This window comes from Leopardus geoffroyi, chromosome X (genome assembly GCF_018350155.1).
Source record: "Leopardus geoffroyi isolate Oge1 chromosome X, O.geoffroyi_Oge1_pat1.0, whole genome shotgun sequence".
Taxonomy (NCBI): Eukaryota; Metazoa; Chordata; class Mammalia; order Carnivora; family Felidae; genus Leopardus; species Leopardus geoffroyi.
In genome coordinates this window covers 123,553,268-123,575,210 of record NC_059343.1, presented here as the reverse complement: position 1 = coordinate 123,575,210, position 21,943 = coordinate 123,553,268, and the positions used below count along the sequence as shown (strand labels likewise).

Here is a 21,943-nt window from a genome sequence, read left to right as displayed (position 1 = left end):
CGGCGAGGTCCTCCACAGAGACCCTCCTAATTCACCCACGCCTGGGTCACCCGAAGGCACATGGAGACTGCTGCTTAGGTGAATGGGTTAGCCAAGGGACCCACCGCCACCTTGCACAATGACGAGGGGGAGAAGGCCTTCTCTTTGCCTCTCCTCAGCCTGCACGTTGCCCCTCTCCTCACCCCACCAATGCCTCCCGGGCAGATTCCCGTGCCCGTCGGGACAAGGCAAGAGCCACGGGCCTCACGCTGGCTTACTTTCCTTGACTGATGTCTGTAGGGACACCCGGTTTGTGCCCAGGGTTTGAGCTCTGCAATCCTTGCCTGGGGGGCGGGGCTGGGAGAATCAGTAAGAGGCGGCCGTGCAGAGAAGCCTCTCTCGCACATTCTCCCCATGTGCAGGGCCACCTACCCTGAAGACCCACCACACACACTCGATTCTAGGCAGGAAGTCAATGATCTTCCAGACATTTCCATGAAGCAGAAATGCCTCCACACTCCAGGGCATTCTAACAGCAAGTCTGAAATACAGTCTGTGGCCTTTGGCTACCTGCAGGCGAACCATGGGCTGAAAAGCCATCTGACTCAAATGCCCGGTAAAATGCAGAGACAGCTAGGCAAGCTAGGCAGAAATCACAGGGGATTTTAAATGTAAGTAGCACTCTGCCGCTGGTGTCACCGAGCAATGCCTCAGGATCACTAAAAAGCCCATTTCAGTTTTAGACTGTCTTGGGTCTCAGGAGTACTCTCGTAAGGCTCCTAAGCTATCCCAATGATGGCACGGGGTTCCCCAGCCAATGGTTGAGTCTCCATGATGTCTGTGTCCGTCTACACTCTCTAGGTTCAGGCTGTACCTGGAGACTCATCAGAGATGTTCACCCACCCCCACACGCCTTGACCGCCTGTGGCAGCTACAAGGTGTTTCATGCTGGCCGAGAAGAACCCAAGCGTCCTGGACCGACCGTATCTCGCGGAAGATGCACGCAGTACCATGGAAAAGGAGGAACCAGTTTATTGAACAACTGCAGGGAGCAAAAATAGTGGATTGAGCTACATTTGTTACACAGCAAGCAAGAAAGGCTATGCCATTCCCAACGTTCCCCCTCCCCCCCAGAGACAACAGGCTTGCTGGGCGCCGCTTCCAGGCGGCCTCGTGTGCTGGACGTCGGCCGAGCCTGACGGAGAGATGTCAGCAGCTGCCCCCGTTAAACCCTTCCCTCTCCTGCGTGACAATGCCAGTGCGCCTTTTCCCTCCTTTCACAAACGGCTACTTGTTCTCAGGCCAAAGGCTCTTATCCTGGAGGATCTGCTTTCTTCTGCTTCGCCCAGGGCTCTACCAGCAGCTCTTGGAGCAAGTGTACTCCTAGTTGAAAGCACGGGGCTGGCCGGCCGGAAGGACTTTTGTTGGGGGCCCGACAAAGGGCCTCAGACCCTAACAAACACGTGATTCCAGTGGCTGTTTCCAGTTTCAGCAACTTCTTCCAGTTTCTCTAGTTTCAGCTCACGCACATATTCCCAGAATGTAGGAAAAGCACAAACCATTTCTTGCTTATTGTGGCTGTTCTGGCAGTAGCAGCCACTGTGTGTGTGGAGGATTTCAAGGGGGGTGATGACGATGGCCCGTTAAGGGGTGACACCCCCTGGGCGGGACAGGTGCGCCAGCAGCTTCTGCTTCTGCAACAGAACACACGTCTCCCATACAAGCTCGTAAAAAAATACTTTAACAGAATATACTGTACAGAACTAGGATTTAACACGGTATATTACAATGCTAAAATATTTGTATAAATACTATACAGGCACGGAGTCACTCCATTGGAAAGGGCTCACCGATGGGGCCATTAAAAACTGCTGTCAGCATTGCCCAAAGAGAAACGACTTCCACAGCAGGAACACAAACAGTAATGACGGTGTAGGTACACTCGTGGTGCCGCAGAGGCGTATTTACAGTTCCTACTGACTACGCTGCGACAGGAGAATCTAAGCTACATGGTGTGGCCGGCCTGGTCTAAAAAACCATTTTCCAAGAACACTTTCAATAGGAATTTTAGCACTTTGAAAACCAGCTCCTTCTCTGGCCTAAGCAGCCATCCCTAACAGATCCAAGTCAGCTCCTGAGGCGCCTGCCCAGAGGTGATGGCTTTCCCCTTCTCACACACACTCCCTCCTTCACGCCCACGTCCACTGACACGCGCCCTAGCCCAGCCCGCACCGCGGGTGCCAGTCACCTGCCATGTGTGCGTCCCGTCAGGGTGAGTCACTGGTAGGCATTGAGTGCAAACAAGGCATGAGATGGAAGTTCCCGGAGCCCTGGCCTCGGCTCCAGTTCTGGGTGGGGTCAACAAAGAGGCAGAGGAGGGTAGGAGACAGCGTGTGTGCGTCCCGGTGGTCCGCTTGCATTCTGTCCAAGGAAGTGGTGTCTAATCTGGCATTTCAATATTCAGTTTGGGAGGTGGGAGGACATACTTCCCAGGGCTCTGGGTGATAACGACCCTGGTCTTCTTCCGAAACATTGGAGCAATTTTAGGAGGTTCAGGAACTGGGGTTTCTTCGGTTTCCTCAGTATCTTCATGATGGAGGTCGTAGGAAATGTTTCCATATTCTCTCAAAAATGGGAAGATTTCAAGCAGAAACTGACAGAAATCCTTGCGAATACCAAACCACCCTGAAAAAGAAGTATGAAAAAACTTTTTCAAACACTAGCCTCCACTGAATTTCGTGTGACTTTTCTTTCCTGAATGTGACGTTTTACACGTACCGTTTAATGCTTTATCCTGATGTCTTAGAAATGAAGATAGAGCAAGGCCTGAATAGCCACTAAGGGCAAGGGGAAAGGCCTGTGGGCTCCGTGGCTCTCCAAGTGGGGCCTCCAGGCTGGCAGTGACCACATGAACCCCTGCAACCTTGTTAGGGATGGGAAACTGTGGGTGAGGTGGGGCGGCCCACAGGCACAGGCCTTCCGGGACTCGGATGGCTGCTCCAATGAGAAGGACCACTCTAGCAATGTCAAGTCCCTGCGGCATCAAGACTTTGTCAACATCCTCCCATCTGCCCCGCCTGGGATACGCTCACATGTGACAAAGAATGTCAAGGATGTCATCCCAGAAAGGGACTTCTGTCAGTATCTGGCAGGCACATTGGTCCAGGCAGGCAGGCAGCCTGAGCTACTTCTCAAAGTTACTTCTCTGAGGCCTGCTCTTGCTGTCTGTACCATGGGACCATCGGCTCAGTGCTGGTTCTCCCAGGGCACAATGTGCTCCGCCTCCATCCCCCTGGCTTTTAGAATGGTGTGCTCTGGGGCTACCCGCAGAGGAGTTCACAGTCTAATGAGGAGGGAACCTCTGTCAAGGATCACTTCAAAACCGAATGTGCCATCGTGTGGGTGGAGAGAGAAGAGAGAGCAAGCAGAGCACCACTGACAAGACACAGTGATATCAGGAATGTCACTGGGGAGAATGAGGAGGACACAGAACCTAAAAGGACTCTCAGGATTTGGTTGGCGACATGGATCTTCATCTGATCAATCCTTGGGAGCCCCTGGAAAGCAGGTATCTTGATCCCCATGTTGCAGCAGAGGGGACGGGGCTGAGAGGCTACCTACCATGGTCAGTCCTACCTCAAATGGCAGAGCGTACACTAGGAAGGCCATGGTGTGGTCAGGGAAAGCAAGGTTGAAAGCTCACCCTTTCCTTGGAAAATTCCAGGCCTTCCTCAGGTCCAGATTTCCCACACGACCTCCCTGAGCGCAGACCCTCAGGCTCATCTTTTCAAAGAGTGGGGCCACGTGCATGCACACGCACACGCACACGCACACACACACATGCACGCACACACACACACAGGTCAAGGGCTTCTGAAGTGCTGAGTACATACAGTGGTTTCCTCCCTTCTGTCCAAATGTGGTTGCCATCAGAGTGATCAAGGAGAGCCAAAGGGGGACAAATATTGGGATACAAGAGAATGCGTTGTGGCCATCCAGTTTGTGAACCAACAGGATCTAAGGAAAGAGAAACAGTTGAGGTTCTATTGATAAAGCATCTGAGGGTGGATGATGTCTGAAGCCAGTCCACCCTTCCCTTGTCAGGTGTCATAAGGGGAAAAGTCAGCTCCACAGGAGACTACGAAACCCTCTATTCTGTGGGACAGAATGAGATAAGCTTTTGTATCCCTCTTCAGGACTAAGCAAAATCTGTCCATTTGGGAAGTTTCCAACACCAACATTGTTACAGGAGGCTCCTCTGGTGCGCATTCTATAATCCTGCACAGAACTCAAAATACCAAAAACACCCAACGTTCTCTTTCTACATGTAAACAAATCAGTACACACCCATGCATCATGGCTAGAGAGACTTCTCACTGCCAGCCCCCCAAAAGAAAGGTCGCTCTAATTTTACCATCATCCTCTCCATGTGCTTTTCAGGGGCCAGCTCATTTCCAGGCAGAGCAGGCTGCCTTGACAGGCACGCAGGGTGCTGTCACAGGGAAGGGTGGGACTCGGGGCCTGAAGAGTTCTGCTGTCAAAAGCTTACCTCAAAAGTAAGGAGAGGCACGACAATGGTCATCCAGCTCAGTGCCATTGTTATGTGTGTCCTTCGCTGTTCTGCAATCACATCCATGGAACGCAGGAACAAAACAGACCACACGATGTAATAGAGGACCACCAGGCACAGAAAGGACATAAGAATCCACAGGGGAACACACACGACCTGAGGGAAGGAGGAGAGGAAAAAACCTTTATAGTTTGTGCCCAGCACCTCAAGGGAGGCATAGCCAAGCCCCCGATGGATCTCTGTAGCTAAGACAGTGTGCACCCGAACGAGGACAGCCGCCCCGCACCCCAGGGGTGCCATGAAGGACAGTGTGGGGCCTGCCGCCCGCGCTGGGACATGCTCTGCTGTGGGCCACTCCTGGGGGAGGAGCCCAACAGCCGCCCTTCCTAAGATATGATCTCACTCAGCCGGCCCCTGGCTCTGCCCTGCAGGGAACAGGGCAGCCCGCCACCCTGCACACTCACCTCACCTGCCCCTGACATGCCCTCTCCACGGGCTGCTTCCCCATCCCACCAGAGGCACTTTGGCCAGAGACTCTGGGGGACGTGCTCCTGGGAACTTTCGCTGCCCGGGTTGCAGAAGCCCTCCGCTCACATGCACGCTGTCACTGACAGGGTTCTGCCACCTGGTCCCTGCCACCTTGCCCAGGCGGGTTACATGTCTGCTGCCGTTGCACCGGAAAGACCTGGCTTCACCCCTGCATGAGCCCAGAGAAGAGGCACTTGAGGCCCCACCAGTCTCCCCTGCGTGATCCTTCTCCTTCCTGTTCTGCCCCTTGGATCTGTCTGTCATCCTTCCGTCCCATGTTATCGAACGGTAAACTGACTGTGTCCTTTTGGTATATACTTCTAGGATTTGTCACCCATGCACGTGCAGAACTGTGTATCCCCTGGCAGGACACAGGACAGCTCCTTTACCCCACAGGACTCCTCCGTGCTGTCCCTGCAGTGTCATACCCTCACCCCACCCCTACCCCAGGCAACCACTGATCCATCCTCTATCACTAGCACTTTTATCTTTCCCAGAGCGTGATGTGCATGGCACCACAGAGCATGTGACATTCTGAGACTACCCTCTCTCAATCTGCAGAATGTCTGGGAGGTTCTTCCAGTCTGTTGTGTGTAACGACAGGTCGTTTTTAGTGCCGAGTGGTATTCTGCCAGACGGATGCACCACTGCCTGTTTATCGAGCCACCCGTGGAAGTTGATCTGGCTGCTTTCTCGTGTCTGGCTATCACAAACAAAGCTGCTGTGAACACTTGCGCGTGGCTTTTGTGTAGCTGTACGTACTCATCTCTCTAGGGCAAATACCCAGGATTGGCGCTGCGGCGTCATAGGGTGACTGCACGTTTAACTGGATACGAAATTGCCTGACTGTTTCTCAGAGTGCCTATGCAGTTCGGTACTCCCCCTGGCGGTGCACAAGTGTCCCGGCCCCTCCGCGCCCTCCCCTGCGCTTGGCATTGCTTTCTTTCTCCTTGCCATTCCGGTGAGTGTGCTGAAGGGCCTCATCCTGATTTTCCTCTGCCTTTCCCTGATGGGTGATGACATCCTGTCCATGTGCGTATTTGTCGTGTGTCTATCCTCTTTGTGAACGGTCTTTCCAAGTCTTCTGTCAGTTTTAAAATTGGGTGGTTTTTTGAGTTTTGAGAGTTCCTTCAGATGTTTTGGATACAAGTCCTTGTTTGGACATGTGCTTTCCAAATATTTTCTGCTGCTCTGTGGCCTGTCTTTTCATTAATTCCATTTCAATTCTGAGCTTCTTTTATGGACCTTGTTGTTAGTGTCACTTGTAGGGACTCCTCATCTAACCCCAGGCCTCAAAGATTTTCTCCTACGTTTTCTTCAAATAGTACTTTGGTTTTCCATTTTGTTTTTAGACCTATGACTTGAGTTGGTGTGTGATTTTTAATCCTCTCGAATCGCTTAGAGTTGCTGATGGTAGGTCTGGCCGAAAAGTCTCTGGAGAGCCTCTTTCTTCCCTGTGTTCCCTCCTCATGCAGCCGCTCTCACTTGGGGCCCCCGTGGGTGGAATGTCCGTGATCATAGCAGCCTCACTCGGTCTCTCTTGATCATTGTGGGAAGTGCACAATCAGACTGCTCCACCTGCTGGGACCTGCACAGGACTGGGGCCGGAAAAATCCCTCCATTCACCTACAGAAGACATTCTTCATTCCTCATCTTTTTTTTTTTTTTCTCTGAGGGCACGTTATACTAAAATTTCGGTCTTGCTCACATTTGTTTCCTCCATGTCACAACACAAAATTCTGAACCCAATTACGATTCCCCAGAGACGGCACCCTAAAAGTGTAGGACAGGTAGCCAAACGTTGTTTTATTATGACTGTTTTATCAAAGACTTGGGCAGAGGTGAAGAGTCTTGTCTCTATTCACTATGGAGGTGACTTGTGTTCCCTCATTTTCTTCCCTGTCACCAAATGAATATTTTCTTTTTTTACTCTATTTGTTACTTTTTCTTAAAGTAAACCACGTTCACATGTAAAAGTACACATGAAACAGCAGAGGGGAAAAAAAAAAACAGAAGAAAACACTGGCATGACCTCATCTCCCAGAGGCAACGCACCTCTTCCACCTCTGTTCTCTGCATCAGTAGTGGGAAGTCCTACCGGATTCCCTAATTTGTAGCTTGCCATGAGTACATACTTACATATATATGTAGCCCGATCGATCCATCCACCCGCCCTTCTATCCATCTATGTAGGCAATTTTAACCACACACCCAGTAACTGAGGCCACAGATTATACGCATGGCTTTACACCTCATCCCTGGAAGGAGTGTGAACTGACACAACTCTTTTGAGAAGCAAGCTGGTAGTGCAGTTTGTATTTCAAAATCTCAGAAAGCTCCCACCCAGTAATACTGTTTCCAGAGTCTTTCCTATGAAAACAATCAGGCAAAGATTTTTATGTACAAAAATATATGTTACATCATGGTTTAGAATCACACTCGTCTCAACTTCAATATTCGGAAATAAAGGGATGGTTTGGTAAATGCACTGGAAGAATACTGCATCAATTAAACCTTAGGTTATATTATCAAGGCCTTTTCCACACAGGAAAATGCTTACGATGCATTAGAATGAGAAAGCAGTGCACAAAATGACACACACAGTACGCTCTCAGCCATCTGTATGAGACAATAACCTCCAGCACAGGAAACACAAACCACTAACCGAAGAATCTCCCAGGGGATTACAGGGGATTATCATTCTATTACCCAAGCTCCTCTGTCTTTTCCAAGTTTTCTACAATGAACACAAATTACGTTTATAATTAAAAAAAGAAAAGTTTATTTTAGGATTTTAAAAGTTACATACAAGCCAGGGCCAGTGGATGATCTTGTCCAGTCTTAAGGCAATGAATATAAACTGCAGGATGTTGACAGAACACAGTATTTCTAGCTAAAAATGAAGAGAAGAGTCAATTAAACAAAGTAAAAGTTGTATTCAATACTGCAATTATTTGGTTGACACACTAAAAGGCAATGCGAATTACAATATGGTAAAAGTTTTAGCAAGTTATAGTGGGACCTCCAGGGGTGCCTGGGTGGCTCACCCAGGTTAAGCACTGACTGGCTCAGGTCACGATCTCACGGTTCATGACTTCAAGCCCCACATCGGGCTCTGTGCTGACAGTGCGGAACCCGCTTGGGATTCTCCTCTCTCCCTCTCTCTCCGCCTCTCCCCGACTTGCACACAATTTCTGTATTTTGAGAGACAGTTTATTTATTACTTTATAAATAAATAAACTTAAAAAATTATACTGGGACCTCCTGATTTTCAGCACCACAGGAACAAAGCAATGCAGCGGCAAAAAGAAACCTGCCCCTGGTCTCCTGCCTCAGGCCCTCTACTTAGTGGCTGCTCTGTCCTTTACACTCTTACCAAACAATAACTTTGTTTCCAGGCTCGCTGAGTAGAGGCAATCCGTGGCAGACACCCCAAGCATCCTTCTTGCCCCTACCCACAAACTTCTTGATTTCTAACCATACCTGTATCTCCTTCTTCTTGTACTCAGGACCCAGATCTACACCCCACCCCTTCCTTTCTGGTTCCTTGAGGACCTTGTCACATCAAGACATCAATTACAGATTCCTTACTGCATCTTTTTTTTTTTAATGTTTATTTTTGAGAGAGAGACAGAGACAGAGTGCGAGTGGGGGAGGGGCAGAGAGAGAGGGAGACACAGCATCCAAAGCAGGCTCCAGACTCAGCTGTCAGCACAGAGCCAACGTGGGGCTTGGACCCACGAACAGTGAGATCATGACTTGAGCCTGAGATGTTCAAACAACTGAGCCACCAGGCGCCCTTCCTTATTGCATCTTTAGCCCTGCCTATTCCACTGATCCCTCCCAGAAGCACAGAAAAAAATTCAAGTCATTCTCATCAAACACAAAACAACCCCAAGACCAAATGACCCCATCCGTCCCTGGAGTCAGCATCCCCTCCAGCCACAGCACTTTCTGTTTCCATCAAGCTATATAAGACCTCCTGGATGCGCAAGCCCTCCTGGCCTCCCCTGCCATTCTGAGCTCTCAGCACTGTGATCCGGCCCCCAGCCCTGACCACTGGCGACTGCTTCTATCAACGTCGCCAGTCACCTCTATAGCATCAGACCCCCTATATCAGATCATCCTACGGGGCATCTATGTGGCATGTCTTTCCAGGAGCCCACTGCAGTCTTACCCTCCTCCTCGTGCTCTTACAGCTCCTTTTCAGTCTCCTCCTCTCCTTAAACCCTGATTTCCCCCCAGAGCCTTCAACTCAGTCTTCTGTCCCCACTAGAGAGGCACAGATGCAAACACACATGCTTACACTTGCTTGCCCTGCCGTCCAGAGCCTTGTCTTGTATGACCTCCTGTTGGTTGCTTCTCCCACTCCTGTCTCTGATCTAGCCTTCCTGCTGTGGTCCAGACCCAGACCTCCCAGAGGTGCCTTGGCTGGAGCCGGCCCCGGACTGAGTCCATTATCCCCTCGCACCTTTACAACTTTATCCCGTCCCACTCCCTTCCGTAGCCTCCCACCTTGAAGGTTGGGTGGTAAGGCACCACACTGGCCCAATTACCCAAGCCACACTGCCAGCAAGCACCCTATATTCTTTTTCCCACTCTTGCATGCTCAGTCACCATGTCCCGTCCTCTCTACCACCCTGAGGACCACTGCCTAGTCAGGACCTTCCCCTCACCAGCCCCCCAAATGCCTCCAACAGGCCCCTAACTAGCTTCCCAGCCTCCAGTCTGGAAGGCTCTCTGCTCCCAAGTATCTGGGCTGTCTTCCTTCTGGCCGTGGCACTCACTGCTCTTCAATGGCTTGCCACTGCCTACAAAATGAAACTCACAGGAAGCCATCTGATCTGGCCCAGAGCTTCCCCAAAGTTCTCAGCCCACAGGGCATTTAGTGAGGTAGTAATTCTTTCATAGGCCTCTGGGCTAAAAGAAATCCCTAGCAGTTCCACTGGGTTAAGTATTTAGATCTAAACTTAGTAAGTATTTATGTCCTGAGTAGCCATCTAAAAAAAAAAAAAAAAAAAAAAAACCTCATATAAATTGAAAGAAAAATATGATTTTTATCTCCTTCTTAAAGAACCACAACTGTTCCCTAAGAGGATGTGTGTGCCTATTGGGTACTGCATCATTTCTTAAGACAGTGCCACCCTCATTACCTGTTCTCCAGGTAGATTTTTGCACAGGACTACCTTTGCATCATGGCAACTGGCAACAACCTTGCTTCTTATACAGTATCATCAAAACCAATGTAGTGTGACCAAAAAATAAAATGGTAAACTACTTGGAGGTAGTAGTTCATATCATGTCCCCAAGGCCGGTTGCTGTCATTGCTTCTCCCTCAAAAATGTCCAATATCCCACGGTGCCCTGTGAGTTCACTATGGCGCCCTGGGATGGCTCAGTGCATGCTCTGAGGACTGAGGATCTGGGCCCTACTCAGCTCTTCTCTATGGCCTTCCTTTCCCCAACTCCCGCCACTGTCTCCTTTCCACTTCGTGTTCTAGGCGACCTTTTTTTTTTCTCTTTTTTTACCATGGTAAAATGCACACACTGGAAAACTTACCGTCTTAACCATCTCTAGTTGCATAATTTGGTGGCATTACATACACCCATACTGTTGTGCAGCTGTCATCAACATCTACCTCTAGAAGCCTCGCAACTCGCCAAACTGTGCTCCAGTCATACTGGAGTCACCATAGTTCGCTCAGCATGAGGACAGATTTTCTCCTGCCTCTGTGCCTTTGTGTGTTATTCCTTCTGCCTGGAAAACACCATCCCCTGCCCCACCTGCATAGGCAGCCTGGCAAACCCTGCTCTTCCTCCACATCTCTGTGTAAGCCTATCCCTGGTCACCCTCTAGCAAATGCAGGTAGGTACTCTTGCTCCCAGGAGATGAGAAGCAAGAGGGAGGGAGCTCAACTGCCAGCATGCTGTTTCTTCTTGCAGGCAGGAAGGCCGAGACTGTGACTGCATGAACGACTTGCATCTTGTAGCTCCACATTAGGAAAATATGGTTTCGTGCCCAATGTAGTCCTGGTCCTTGTATATACTTTTACTTTCTAAGAAACAAAGTTCCAAAATTTTAGTCATCTTAAACCTCCTCCTCAGTCCCTATCCAACTATATTTAGGTAACTCTCCCAGTGCTTTTCAACCTGGGCGACACCGCTGCTGCCCCAGGAAAAAGCTAGGAAATGCGCAGCGGTACCGCCAGCCATCACAAAGACCTGTCATGGGGAGCCCCTCCGCTACCATTTCATGGCCAGAGGTCAGGCATAAGCATCCTGCAATGCAGAAGTCAGTCCTGTTCAACACAACATTTCCCATCCAAAAGGCCAACAGCTCATGTCCCTCACTTCCTGAGAAATGTCGAGCCACATGCGGAGTATCTAGAACACGTGCTCTCAGTGATTCTGTGTAATGTGAACTTTCGCAAATGATTTTTAAAGCTTGGTTTTGCTTCATCTGCCCAGGTAATAGAGAAAACATGCAGAGCAAGAGAGGCATAAAGTAAAACGGTAAGGGTGACTGGGTGGAAGTGGTGCCTTTAACCGGCACAGGGAGTGCATATTCAGGTGGGGTTGCATGAGGAGCCTGAAGCTGGCGGAGAGATCGGAGTTTTGCAGTGTGAATTTAGGGAGTGACAGAACCTAAGTGGCAGTGGAGACAGGAAGTATAAACAAGATCAAGATAATTCCGAGGGAGTAGGCAAGGTGAGGACAGAAAGTGCTCCCAAGCCTAGAACCCTAAGAAGCGGCGATAGAGCCAAAGCAGAGGTGACCAGACTAGTCAAAGGCTCAGGAGTGTCAGGAGCTACAGAAAAGATGAACTGAGAGAGACCACTGGATCTGGCCAGTTTCTGGGGAGTGTAGGGCTGAACAGGGAGCACGGGGTCAGAACAGCGGTCAGAACAGCGCTGAGGCAGGGAGCCTTTCTGTGAACTCAGGAGCGAATGCTCAGAGGAACCAGCAGGGGAGAAGGTCTCCTTCCCCCTGGGAAGGAGTGCCACGCAGAGGCAGACGGGCGGTAGGCTGCACAGGGGGCAAGGAGGGTCTCGGTGTTTCCCAGCCTTGCTCCCATTACTGTCCCCCAAGGAGTCTTTTTCCTAACTGCACTCCCTCATGAAGTCTTCATACCCTGGCAAGCAGCCAGGGGGCCGTGCGGCGAAGCAGCCGGGTTGGTGAAGGCTGGGGGGACTGCAGGGAGGGGAAAGTGGGTCCTCAGATCCCGTGGCCGCTCCAGCCTACCAGCCACACTGCCCTGTGCCCTTGTCCCCAGTGCCAGGATGGGGAATGCCCTCCCTGTTCCAGACCAAGCCCTTCCTAGTGCTCAGGGTCCTGTGCCCATGGGGTCCCTCAGGGTCTTATTCTTTCCCCCTCCCTCTCTGTGGGTGCCTTCTCAAGTTCACGTACCCTGAGCCTTCCAGCTCAAGTGCCACCCCCTTCCTCTACTTTTTACTCAGCCAGCTCAAAACAGAGATCCCTAGCCATCTCGTTCTCCCCTCGACTCATCTGTATAGGGCTCTGGGCCTTCAGCCTCCGTGTGGTTCGGTGCGGGCTCTGGAGTCAGGCTGACTGACATGGGATCCTGGCCCCAGCCCTGCCCCTTAACCAACAGCCAGGAACACATTCCTTCCTCTCTCTGGAAGACAGGGGTGGTGACTGCATCTACTTCGCAGGGTTGTTGTGAATCTTTAAGAAGATACTACCACATGGGAAGGGACTAGCCCAGTGCCCAGCACACAGTAAGTGCTCAACAAATGTGAGCTGCCATCATTTTTGATACTAGTATTAGTTTTGCTAGTATTACTTTTTTAATTGATCTGTGTATCCTCTGTGTCTAGGCAAAAACAGGGCTTGAAGCTAACTAGAGAGCAGATGAAGTGCTAGATCATGGGGTCTGAGGTGGCAAGGTGGTTAGTTTTATGTGTCTGTTTGGCTGGGCTACATGGCACCCGGTTATTTAATCAAGCACGAGTCTAGGTATTGCTGTGAAAAGTATTGCCTTTCAGTAAAGAAGGTGGTCCTCGATACTGTGGGTGGCTTTTGTCAATTAGGTAGAAGGCCTGAGGCTCCCTGGAGAGGAAGAAATGCTGTCTCAAGGCCGTAGCACCAAGGCAGCCTGCATATTCAGCCTACCGGCACAACCTCTGAACACCAGGCTCGTCAGCGCCCAACACATGAGCCAGCTCCTTACAACTGATCTCTCTCTCTGTCTGTCTCTCTATCTCTGTCTCCCTCCTTTGCTCCCTTCCTTCTCCCCTTCCCCACTTCTCTTATTGGTTCTGTTTCTCAGGAGAAGCCTGACTACCACGGGTGGCTGGGGCGAGCTGTGACGCTGGATGAAGCCTGATGGCCTGGGTGAAGAGCCAGCGCTCTAAGCCAAGAAACAGAACCATGATTATTTCCATCGTCCTTTTGCTTCCTTACATACCATCACCTGGAGTTAATGATTCATCTCTTCCTAACAAAGGGCAAGAGATCTTCATTACAGTAAGTGACCAGATTTCCTGTTTAAAACATTCTCAAATAAACGAAATCTTACCTCCAGGGACCGGTCGTGTCGAAAGCCCCAAACACAAGCTGCCACAGACACCGGGGAAACAAAGAACAGAGGCATGAAGACCAGAAGCCAAAAATGGCTTCCTCTTTCAATCCTGTCACAGACCAGAACTTCAAACATCAACAGGAGCAAGTGGATGCCCACTGCAATTAGCATGGCTTTAAACTCCACACATGTTTCTCCTTCTGCTCTAAAAAGGGACACAAGAAGAAGAAGAAGAAAAATAGTCTCAGTTCAGAATCTTCAAACCAAGCAAGCAGTCCTGGCCAAATACCAACTTATGTTGATACCATGAACTGTAGTGATAAGTCTGACAAAAAGTGAAGGAAGTTAGGTAGAAAACTAACTTAAACTTCATCTTTAATATGTAATCTTCCAAACACCAAAGAACTACTACATGGCAAGAAATGAACACTGCAGGCAAACCAAAGTTTTAACTGGGTAAGGATGTTCTCAGAAGTAATGGTCAGTTATTTCTCTGACCATGTATACAAATGGTTTTATTCACAACTTTGAATTCAGCTGCTTCCAAGATTATTCAAGCGGTTTGCTTCTACCACTAACAACTGACAACTATCCCCTAAATCTCATGATCCTCATTCCTCAATGAATTAAAAACCATGTAAATCACATTCCATGCAACACTATAAAAATAACTAGCTTTATGAATCAGCGTGGGTGATAGTTCAAGAAAATATAGCAATTATTGTTAGGTGCTATTTTAAAATGCAAATAAAATTATGAATGCCTTTTTGTTTTCCTTTCTCTTCCACTGGGATGAATTAACACCTGCAGATGAAAGAGAAATAAGAACAGTGAAAACTGTTTTTAAACAAAATCAGTTTACCTAGCTGTTTACGTACCATGGAGGAAATGCTCTGATTGAAAACTGAAAAAGAATAAGGCTGCTAATCAAGAAAATGCTTACAAAAGCATCTGCAAAGCCGAGAACATTTCATTCAAAATACAGGTAAACATTTATGATGTATCTTCTTGGTGAAAATATACCTGGAAAGGAAGCCAGTGGTTACTTCTATGGGAACCAAGAACTTTCCACTGGATAATGTTAACACCAGAATGACCATGCCCCAACATTCACGACACTCAACCACACGCATATAATTCCTTTCCTTGCTCTAAACCACCTGTTGGGATGAGCCCTGGGTGTTCTATGGAAACCAATTTGACAATAAGTTATATTTAATATAAAAAAATAAATAAAAAATTAAAAAAAATAAACATTGTAAATTAAACCACTAGGGCAAAGCTCAAATAGCTTCTAAATATCAATCAGTGGAATCTAAAATGTTTAGTTATTTAACTTCTCAATCTTTGAGTCGTAAACATTAGACATCTGAAAATATCTCATAAAAAAGAAAAGATTTGCCAGCTGCACAGGTAATCTTCAAAAATAAAGGAAGTCTAAGGACTTTAAAACAACTGCACACAAATGTCTCCCATCTGCCAAGGCTCTTTGTAGGACTGTTTTAAAGTTCTTAGATGCATATGTGCTAATGGGCTAAATCTTATTATTAAAGTTGATCAAGACTGAAACACCTCCTGCCCTTTTCTCACGAGCAGCTGAATGTGCCCTGCCTGTCCGCTGGGCACTCCTGCCCTCCCCCTCTGCCTGGCGAAGGCTGAGAACAGCACCCCCCCCCAGTCCCCCTTTTCCCTTTCTGAAGTGCCTGTCTCTGTGAGGGAGAAGAGACTCTCCAGGCCCCAGCAACCTAGGCTGCACAGCAGAGGGAGCCGACTCCAGGAACCTGGACTAGCTGAGGCAGCCAAGAAAGGCTCAGGGGAGTTGAGGGTAAAGGTGACCCCTCTTCCTGGCTCCCAAAGGCTCTGCTCTCCTTCACGGCATCTGGGCCTCAACTTTCCCTGTCTCAGGGACTCACTGTTTCCCAGCCAAACCACCTCACCCACACCACTAACAGCCCTAAAACCCCAGGACCAGGGGATTGGGACAAGGCGAACCCCAGCTCTGGGACTGAATTGGAGACTGATAGATCCCTGGTGACCAAAGCCAGGACTTTGTTTTGTAGAACTGCTCTTGCAAACATGATAGTCTTATACTTCCCAGTTTAGCATGGTGTAACAGTTCGATATTTTGGATGCATTTTAGTTTACATTGCCTATTGTGGGCCAGCTAGGACCTTAAGCAACCCAAAAAACACTGCTTATATGTAAAAAATGCATATCCAACAACTAATTTAGAAAAGTACTTAGGCTAGAACCCAGTTTGCCTATATTATGGTTCTTATAAAACCCTAGATAGGTAGAAAAAAATAGTGCTTATTTAATTAAAAGTGAAAAACAAGATCTTGCTCCCTTAGGGAAGAGACCAATCAGTTTTATAAAGCAGTATTACCGATATTGGGGATTTCGTGCCCAGACTCCAGTTCCAACTGAGGCTCCAACAATGACCATCAACTTCCACAGCCATATTGGAGCAAAAACAGCCCAGTAACTCCACTGAATGATGCCATCCAGACGAAGGGCCAGCAGCACAGAGAACAGCAGGAGACAGGCATAGATGAGGAATTTACTAGGAGAAAAGTAAAATGATTAAAGAGGACTCACTTTTACAAATATGTGATACTGAAAGGGAGAGTAAGAACAGTATTTTTGAGCATGTGTAAAGAGTCACTAATTCAACAATCGTTTATTGAAAGGTTCTATGCAGTAGACATACACTGTGTGTTAGAGGATAAGGGACACATAAAGAAGACTAAAATAAGTTCCCTGCTTTCTTGGGCTTCCTGGTAGGAGAGAGTCCACACAGAAACACGTCACTGTATGGGGTGCCTGGGTGGCTCAGACGGTTAAGCATCTGACTTTGGCTAAGGTCATGATCTCACGGTTCGTGGGTTCGAGCCCCGCGTCGGGCTCTGTGCTGACAGCTCAGAGCCTGGAGCCTGCTTCGGATTTTGTGTCTCCCTCTCTCTCTCTGCCCCTACCCTGCTGGTGCTCTGTCTCTTTCTCTCTCTCAAAAATAAATAAAAGCATTAAAATTTTTCTTAAAAGAAACACACAATTATAATACAACATGATACGTGCTGGAATGGTGCTAGGGTAGACAGTGGAAACCCAGAAGAAGAAATATGGATTCTGTCTGGGGGTACTAAGAAGGAGAGAAACTTCCAGAAGATATATGGAAAGCTGCCAGGCAAGAAATATTGTGAAATGAGGAAGCATTCCAAGCAGAAAGAACTAGATGTACCAAGACATGGAGACTGAAAAAGGCTGACATGTTTACGATATGGTCAAGTTTTGTCACTAATTATTTGATTCTATTTTTAAAAAGGCATGACATTTTTAATCTTCAATGTTCAGATATAGTAACATTTTAGTACATGTATTATAATTTCTGTGACTGAATAGATTTCTCTCTCGCACTCACTCTCGTGCGCTCTCTCTCTCTCTCTCTCTCACACACACACACACACACACACACACACACATTTCCCATAAAAGGGATTTCCTGAAGATAATGTCCTTAAAATAGTTAGAAATTACATTGTTGAGGTCTTCTATTTCCAGCTTTAATGAAGTAAGAGGAATGGGGTTTTTCTTCCAACCTTAAACAACAGACTGGACAAAACATATGAAACAACAGTTATCAGATACTGGACACCGGACAACAAAGGACTGTGATGACAGGGAGGGAGGGAGGGAGGAAGGAAGGAAGAAAATAAACTTTATTAATGCTCCAGCTTACTGCCTAGAGGCAGTTCCCAGGGTTCAGCAAGAGGTAGTTAAAACCGAACCCTACTGACAATCACAGTAAGTGTAAATGGTCTACCAGTTAAAAGGTAAAGATGGTCACACTGGATTAAAAAGCAGGACAACTATATGCTATCTATAAGAAACCTATGTCATGAATCGATAAAATCACAGATTAAAACTAAAAGGACAGAGAAAATTTATACCAAGCAAATACTGACCAAAAGAAAGCTGCAGTGGTATAGTAATATCTGTTTTCATCTTCTATTGTTGCTATAACACATTATCACAAACTTAGCAGGTTAAAACAATACAAGTTTATTATCTCACAGTTGTGTATGTCAGAAGTCCAGACAGGCTTGGTTGGTTTCACTGCTCAGATGTTCATAAGGCTGAAGTCAACATTTCGGTTGGCTGGACTCTTATCAAGGGATTCTGGCAAGAATCGCTTCCAAGATCATTCAGGTGGCTGGCAATTTGCTTTCTTGTGGTTGTAGGACTGAGATCCCAGTTTCTTCACTGACTGCCAGCATGGGGCTGCCCTTAAGATCCTAGATGTCTCTCTCTGATCCCGGCACATAAGCCTTTAAAACTCAAAGCCAGCAACAGCACAGTGAATCTTTCTCATGCTTAGAATTTTTCTGACTGCCCCTTCTGCCATATTGCTCCTGCTTCCATAGAAGGTTCTTTGCTTAAGAGCTCATGTGATTAGATTGGGTCCACCTGGATAATCAGGATACTATTCCTGTCATCAAGTCCATAACTTTGGTAGGCAGAATTATAAACATGCCCCCCAAGATTCCTGTCCTCTTTATTCAATCAAATACTAATCTAGGTACTGCCATGAAAGGACTTTGTAGATGGAATTATTAATCAGGTGACCTTAAAATATTGGGGATTATCCAGGTGAGCCCAATGTGATTATATGAATCCTTAAAAGCAGAAAAGGAGGCATAAGAGTGATTCAGAGAGAGACAGCAGAAGAGGAGAGATGAGGCCGAAGGGGAAGTCAGAATGATTCTAAACATGAGAAGGACTCGACCTGTCTTTGCTGGCTTTGAAGATGGAGGAAGGGAGCCATGAGCCAAGGAATGCAGGCAGATTCTAGAAGTTGAAAATGACCCCTGCTGACAGCCAGCAAGAACACTGGAGTCTTCTGTTAAGTTTCTCAGGATCCACATAAGAGTGAAAACATATGGTATCTGTCTCTCTCTGTATGACTTATTTCACTTAGCGTAACCCTCTCCAGTTCCATCCACATTGCTACAAAAGGCCATATTTCATTCTTTCTCATTGCCACGTAGTATTCCATTGTGTATATAAACCACAATTTCTTTACCCATTCATCAGTTGATGGACATTTAGGCTCTTTCCATAATTTGGCTATTGATGTTGGGATGAGCACTGGGTGTTGTATGGAAACCAATTTGACAATAAATTTCATATTAAAAAAACATGATAAAAAATAAAATAAAATAAAAATAAAATAAGTAAAGTGCTGTTGAATTCATAAAAAAAAAAAAAAAAAAAAAGAACATTGGAGTCTTCAGCCCTACAACTGCAAGGAACTAAATTCTGACAACAACCCAAATGAGTCTGGAAGCAGATTAATCCCCAGAGCCCTAGAAAGGAATGTGGCCCTGCCAACACCTTGATTTTGGCCTTGTGAGACTCTAAGCAGAAAATCCAACTTAGCCCTGCTGTACCTGTACTTCTGACCCACAGAAATGTAAGATAATGAGTTCTGTGTGGTTTTGAGACACTAAACCTGTGGCAATTTGTCATGGAAACAACAGAAACTAATACTGTCACCTTAGATACTTCTGCAAAGTCTCCCTTACCATGTAACATAACAGTCCCAGGTTCCATGGTTTAGGGCCTGGATATCTTTGGGGAGCCACTTTGCCTACCACAATATAAGACAAGGTATATTTTTGAACAAGGAATATTACCAGCGACAAATAAGGGCAGTTAATAACAATAAAGAGGTCAATTTGTCAGAGGATCTAACAACTGTAAATATTTATGTACCTAATAATGCTTCAAAATGCATGCAGAAAATAAAGGAAAAATAGAAAAATCCACAATTATTATTGGAAATTAACATTTCTCTCTAAACAACTGATAGAACACATAGAAATTACTAAGGTTACACAAGAGTGCAATAATGCTATTAACAAACATGACCTAATTGATACTGATAAAGCATTCCTCCCATAACAGCAGAACAGAAATTCCTTTCAAATGCACATGGAATATTCACCAAGACAGGCTGAAATCTGGGTCATAAAACAAGACTCAAGAAACTTAAAAGAATCAAAATCATACAAAGTAAATCTCTAGGGGTGCCTGGGTGGGTGGCTTGGTTGGTTAAGCGTCCAACACTTGGTTTCAGCTCAGGTTATGATCTCACGGTTCATGAGTTTGAGCCCTGAATCGGGTTCTGTGCTGACAGCATGGAGCCTGCTTGGGATTCTCTCTCTCCCTCTCTCCCTGCCCTTCCCCTGCTTGCTCTCTCTCTCTCTCTCTCAAAATAAATAAACTTAAAAAATTAAAAAAAAAAAGTCTCTATACACAATGAAATTAAACCAAAAATCAACAACAGAAAGATACCTTGAAAATTCTCAAAATGCTTGCAAATTAAACAACATGGTTCTAAATAATCCATAAGTAACGTAAAAAACCACAAGGAGAATTTGAAAATTCCAGAATAAATGAAAAGTGGAAACACAACTTACTAAAATCTGTGAGATACAGCTAAAGCAGTACTTAAGGGCAATTTATAGCATCAAATGCTTTCATTAGAAAAAACATAAAGTCAACGTTCTAAGGTGCACCTTAAGAAACTAGGAAGAGAAGGAAACTTTAAAAAGTAAGCAGAAGGAAGGAAATGATAAATATAAGTGCAGAAAAATCAATGAAACTAAATCCTGGTTCCTTGAAAAGATCAAGAAAAAGAGTAAACCTATAGTCAGAGAGATCAGAAAAAAATAGTGGGCAAAATCACCAATATCAGAAAGGAAAGCAGGGACATTACTACAAATCCTACAAACATTACAGGGATTAGAAGGGGATATTATGAACATCTTTATGCAAGTAAATTTCTTGAGACATTATCAAAGTTCACACCAGATGAAATATCACATGTCTGTATCTATTGAATAAACTAAAACTGTAGTTAAAATCCTTCTCACATAAGAATGAAATATGGCCCTTTGTAGCAACATGGATGGAACTGGAGAGTGTGATGCTAAGTGAAATAAGCCATACAGAGAAAGACAGATACCATATGGTTTCACTCTCATGTGGATCCTGAAAAACTTAACAGAAACCCATGGGGGAGGAGAAGGAAAAAAAAATAAAAGAGGTTAGAGTGGAAGAAAGCCAAAGCATAAGAGACTCTTAAGAGCTGAGAACCAACTGAGGGTTGATGGGGGGTGGGAGGGGGGGAGGGTGGGTGATGGGTATTGAGGAGGGCACATTTTGGGATGAGCACTGGGTGTTGTATGGAAACCAATTTGACAATAAACTTCATATATTGGAAAAAAAATCCTTCTCACAAAGAAAATGTTAGGCTCTGAAAAAAAATCTATCAAATACATAAAGAATAAATAGTACCAATTTTTTGCAAATTCTTACAGAGAAAGATAGGAGGGGGATATTTCCAACTTTATTTTATGAGGCTAGCATTACCCTGATACCAAAACCTGACCAAAAAAGAAAACTATAAACCAATATCCTTCATGAACATAGATGCAAAATCCTTAAAAATTTATCAAATTGAATCCAGCACTATATAAAAAGGATATTACAGTATGACTAAGTGTGGTTTAGTCAAGATTGTAAGCTTGGCTTAACATTTGAAACCAATTAATGTAATTCATTGCATTAATAGAATGAAAAAGAAAAAACATATGATTATCTCAATAGTTTCAGAAAAAGAATTTGACATAAATTAGGAAGAGAAGGATATCTATGAAAATAATGTTTAATGCTGCAAGACTAAATACTTCCCCTAAGATTAGAAACAAGGCAAGTACATCTATTCAACCTTGTACTGGAGGTCCTTGCCATAACCATAATTCAAGAAAGAGAAATAAAAGGGGTAAAGAGTTGAAAGGAAGGAGTACATCTAATATTTGCAGACAACATGATTATCTATGTTGAAAATCCTAGCTAATCTACCAAAAACAAAACAAAATAAAACAAAACAAAACACTTCCAAATCAAATAAGTGAATTTATCAAGGTTGCAGGATACAAGGCAATTTGTACAAAAAAATATTACTGCATTTCTGTTTGCCAGCAATTAAAAAGTGGACCCTGAGATGTTTTTTAAACCTATTATCTACAACTTTCCTATAAATCTAAAACTATTCTAAAATTAAACGTTCATGAAAAAAAACTGCCATTTACAAACATCATCAAAATATGAAATACTGAAATAAATGTAACAAAATATGTGCAAGACTTGTACGCTGAAACCTACCAAACACTACCAAGAAAAATTAAAGATACCATATGTTTTCACTCATATGTGGATCTTGAGAAACTTAACAGAAGACCACGGGGGAGGGGAAGGGGG

General features: G+C 45.9%; 1 protein-coding gene across 4 annotated transcripts in view; it reads right to left on the bottom strand.

Annotated features, from left to right (window-relative positions):
- Window positions 1-986: 986 nt before the first annotated feature.
- Window positions 987-21,943, bottom strand: part of LOC123594116 (transmembrane protein 185A) — a 36,715-nt gene continuing 15,758 nt past the window's right edge. For 2 of the 4 annotated variants that reach the window (XM_045470752.1, XM_045470754.1), the window contains exons 2-7: window positions 16,005-16,181; window positions 13,616-13,823; window positions 7,887-7,970; window positions 4,529-4,705; window positions 3,873-3,996; window positions 987-2,664 (exon numbers count right to left, since the gene is read on the bottom strand). In XM_045470752.1, the coding sequence (XP_045326708.1) occupies window positions 2,420-2,664; window positions 3,873-3,996; window positions 4,529-4,705; window positions 7,887-7,970; window positions 13,616-13,823; window positions 16,005-16,181 (1,015 nt within the window). In that variant the 3' untranslated portion in view covers window positions 987-2,419. Of the gene's footprint in view, window positions 2,665-2,757; window positions 2,903-3,872; window positions 3,997-4,528; window positions 4,706-7,886; window positions 7,971-13,615; window positions 13,824-14,561; window positions 14,642-16,004; window positions 16,182-21,943 lie in introns of all 4 variants that reach the window. The other 2 variants (XM_045470755.1, XR_006710671.1) reach the window with 2 other exon arrangements.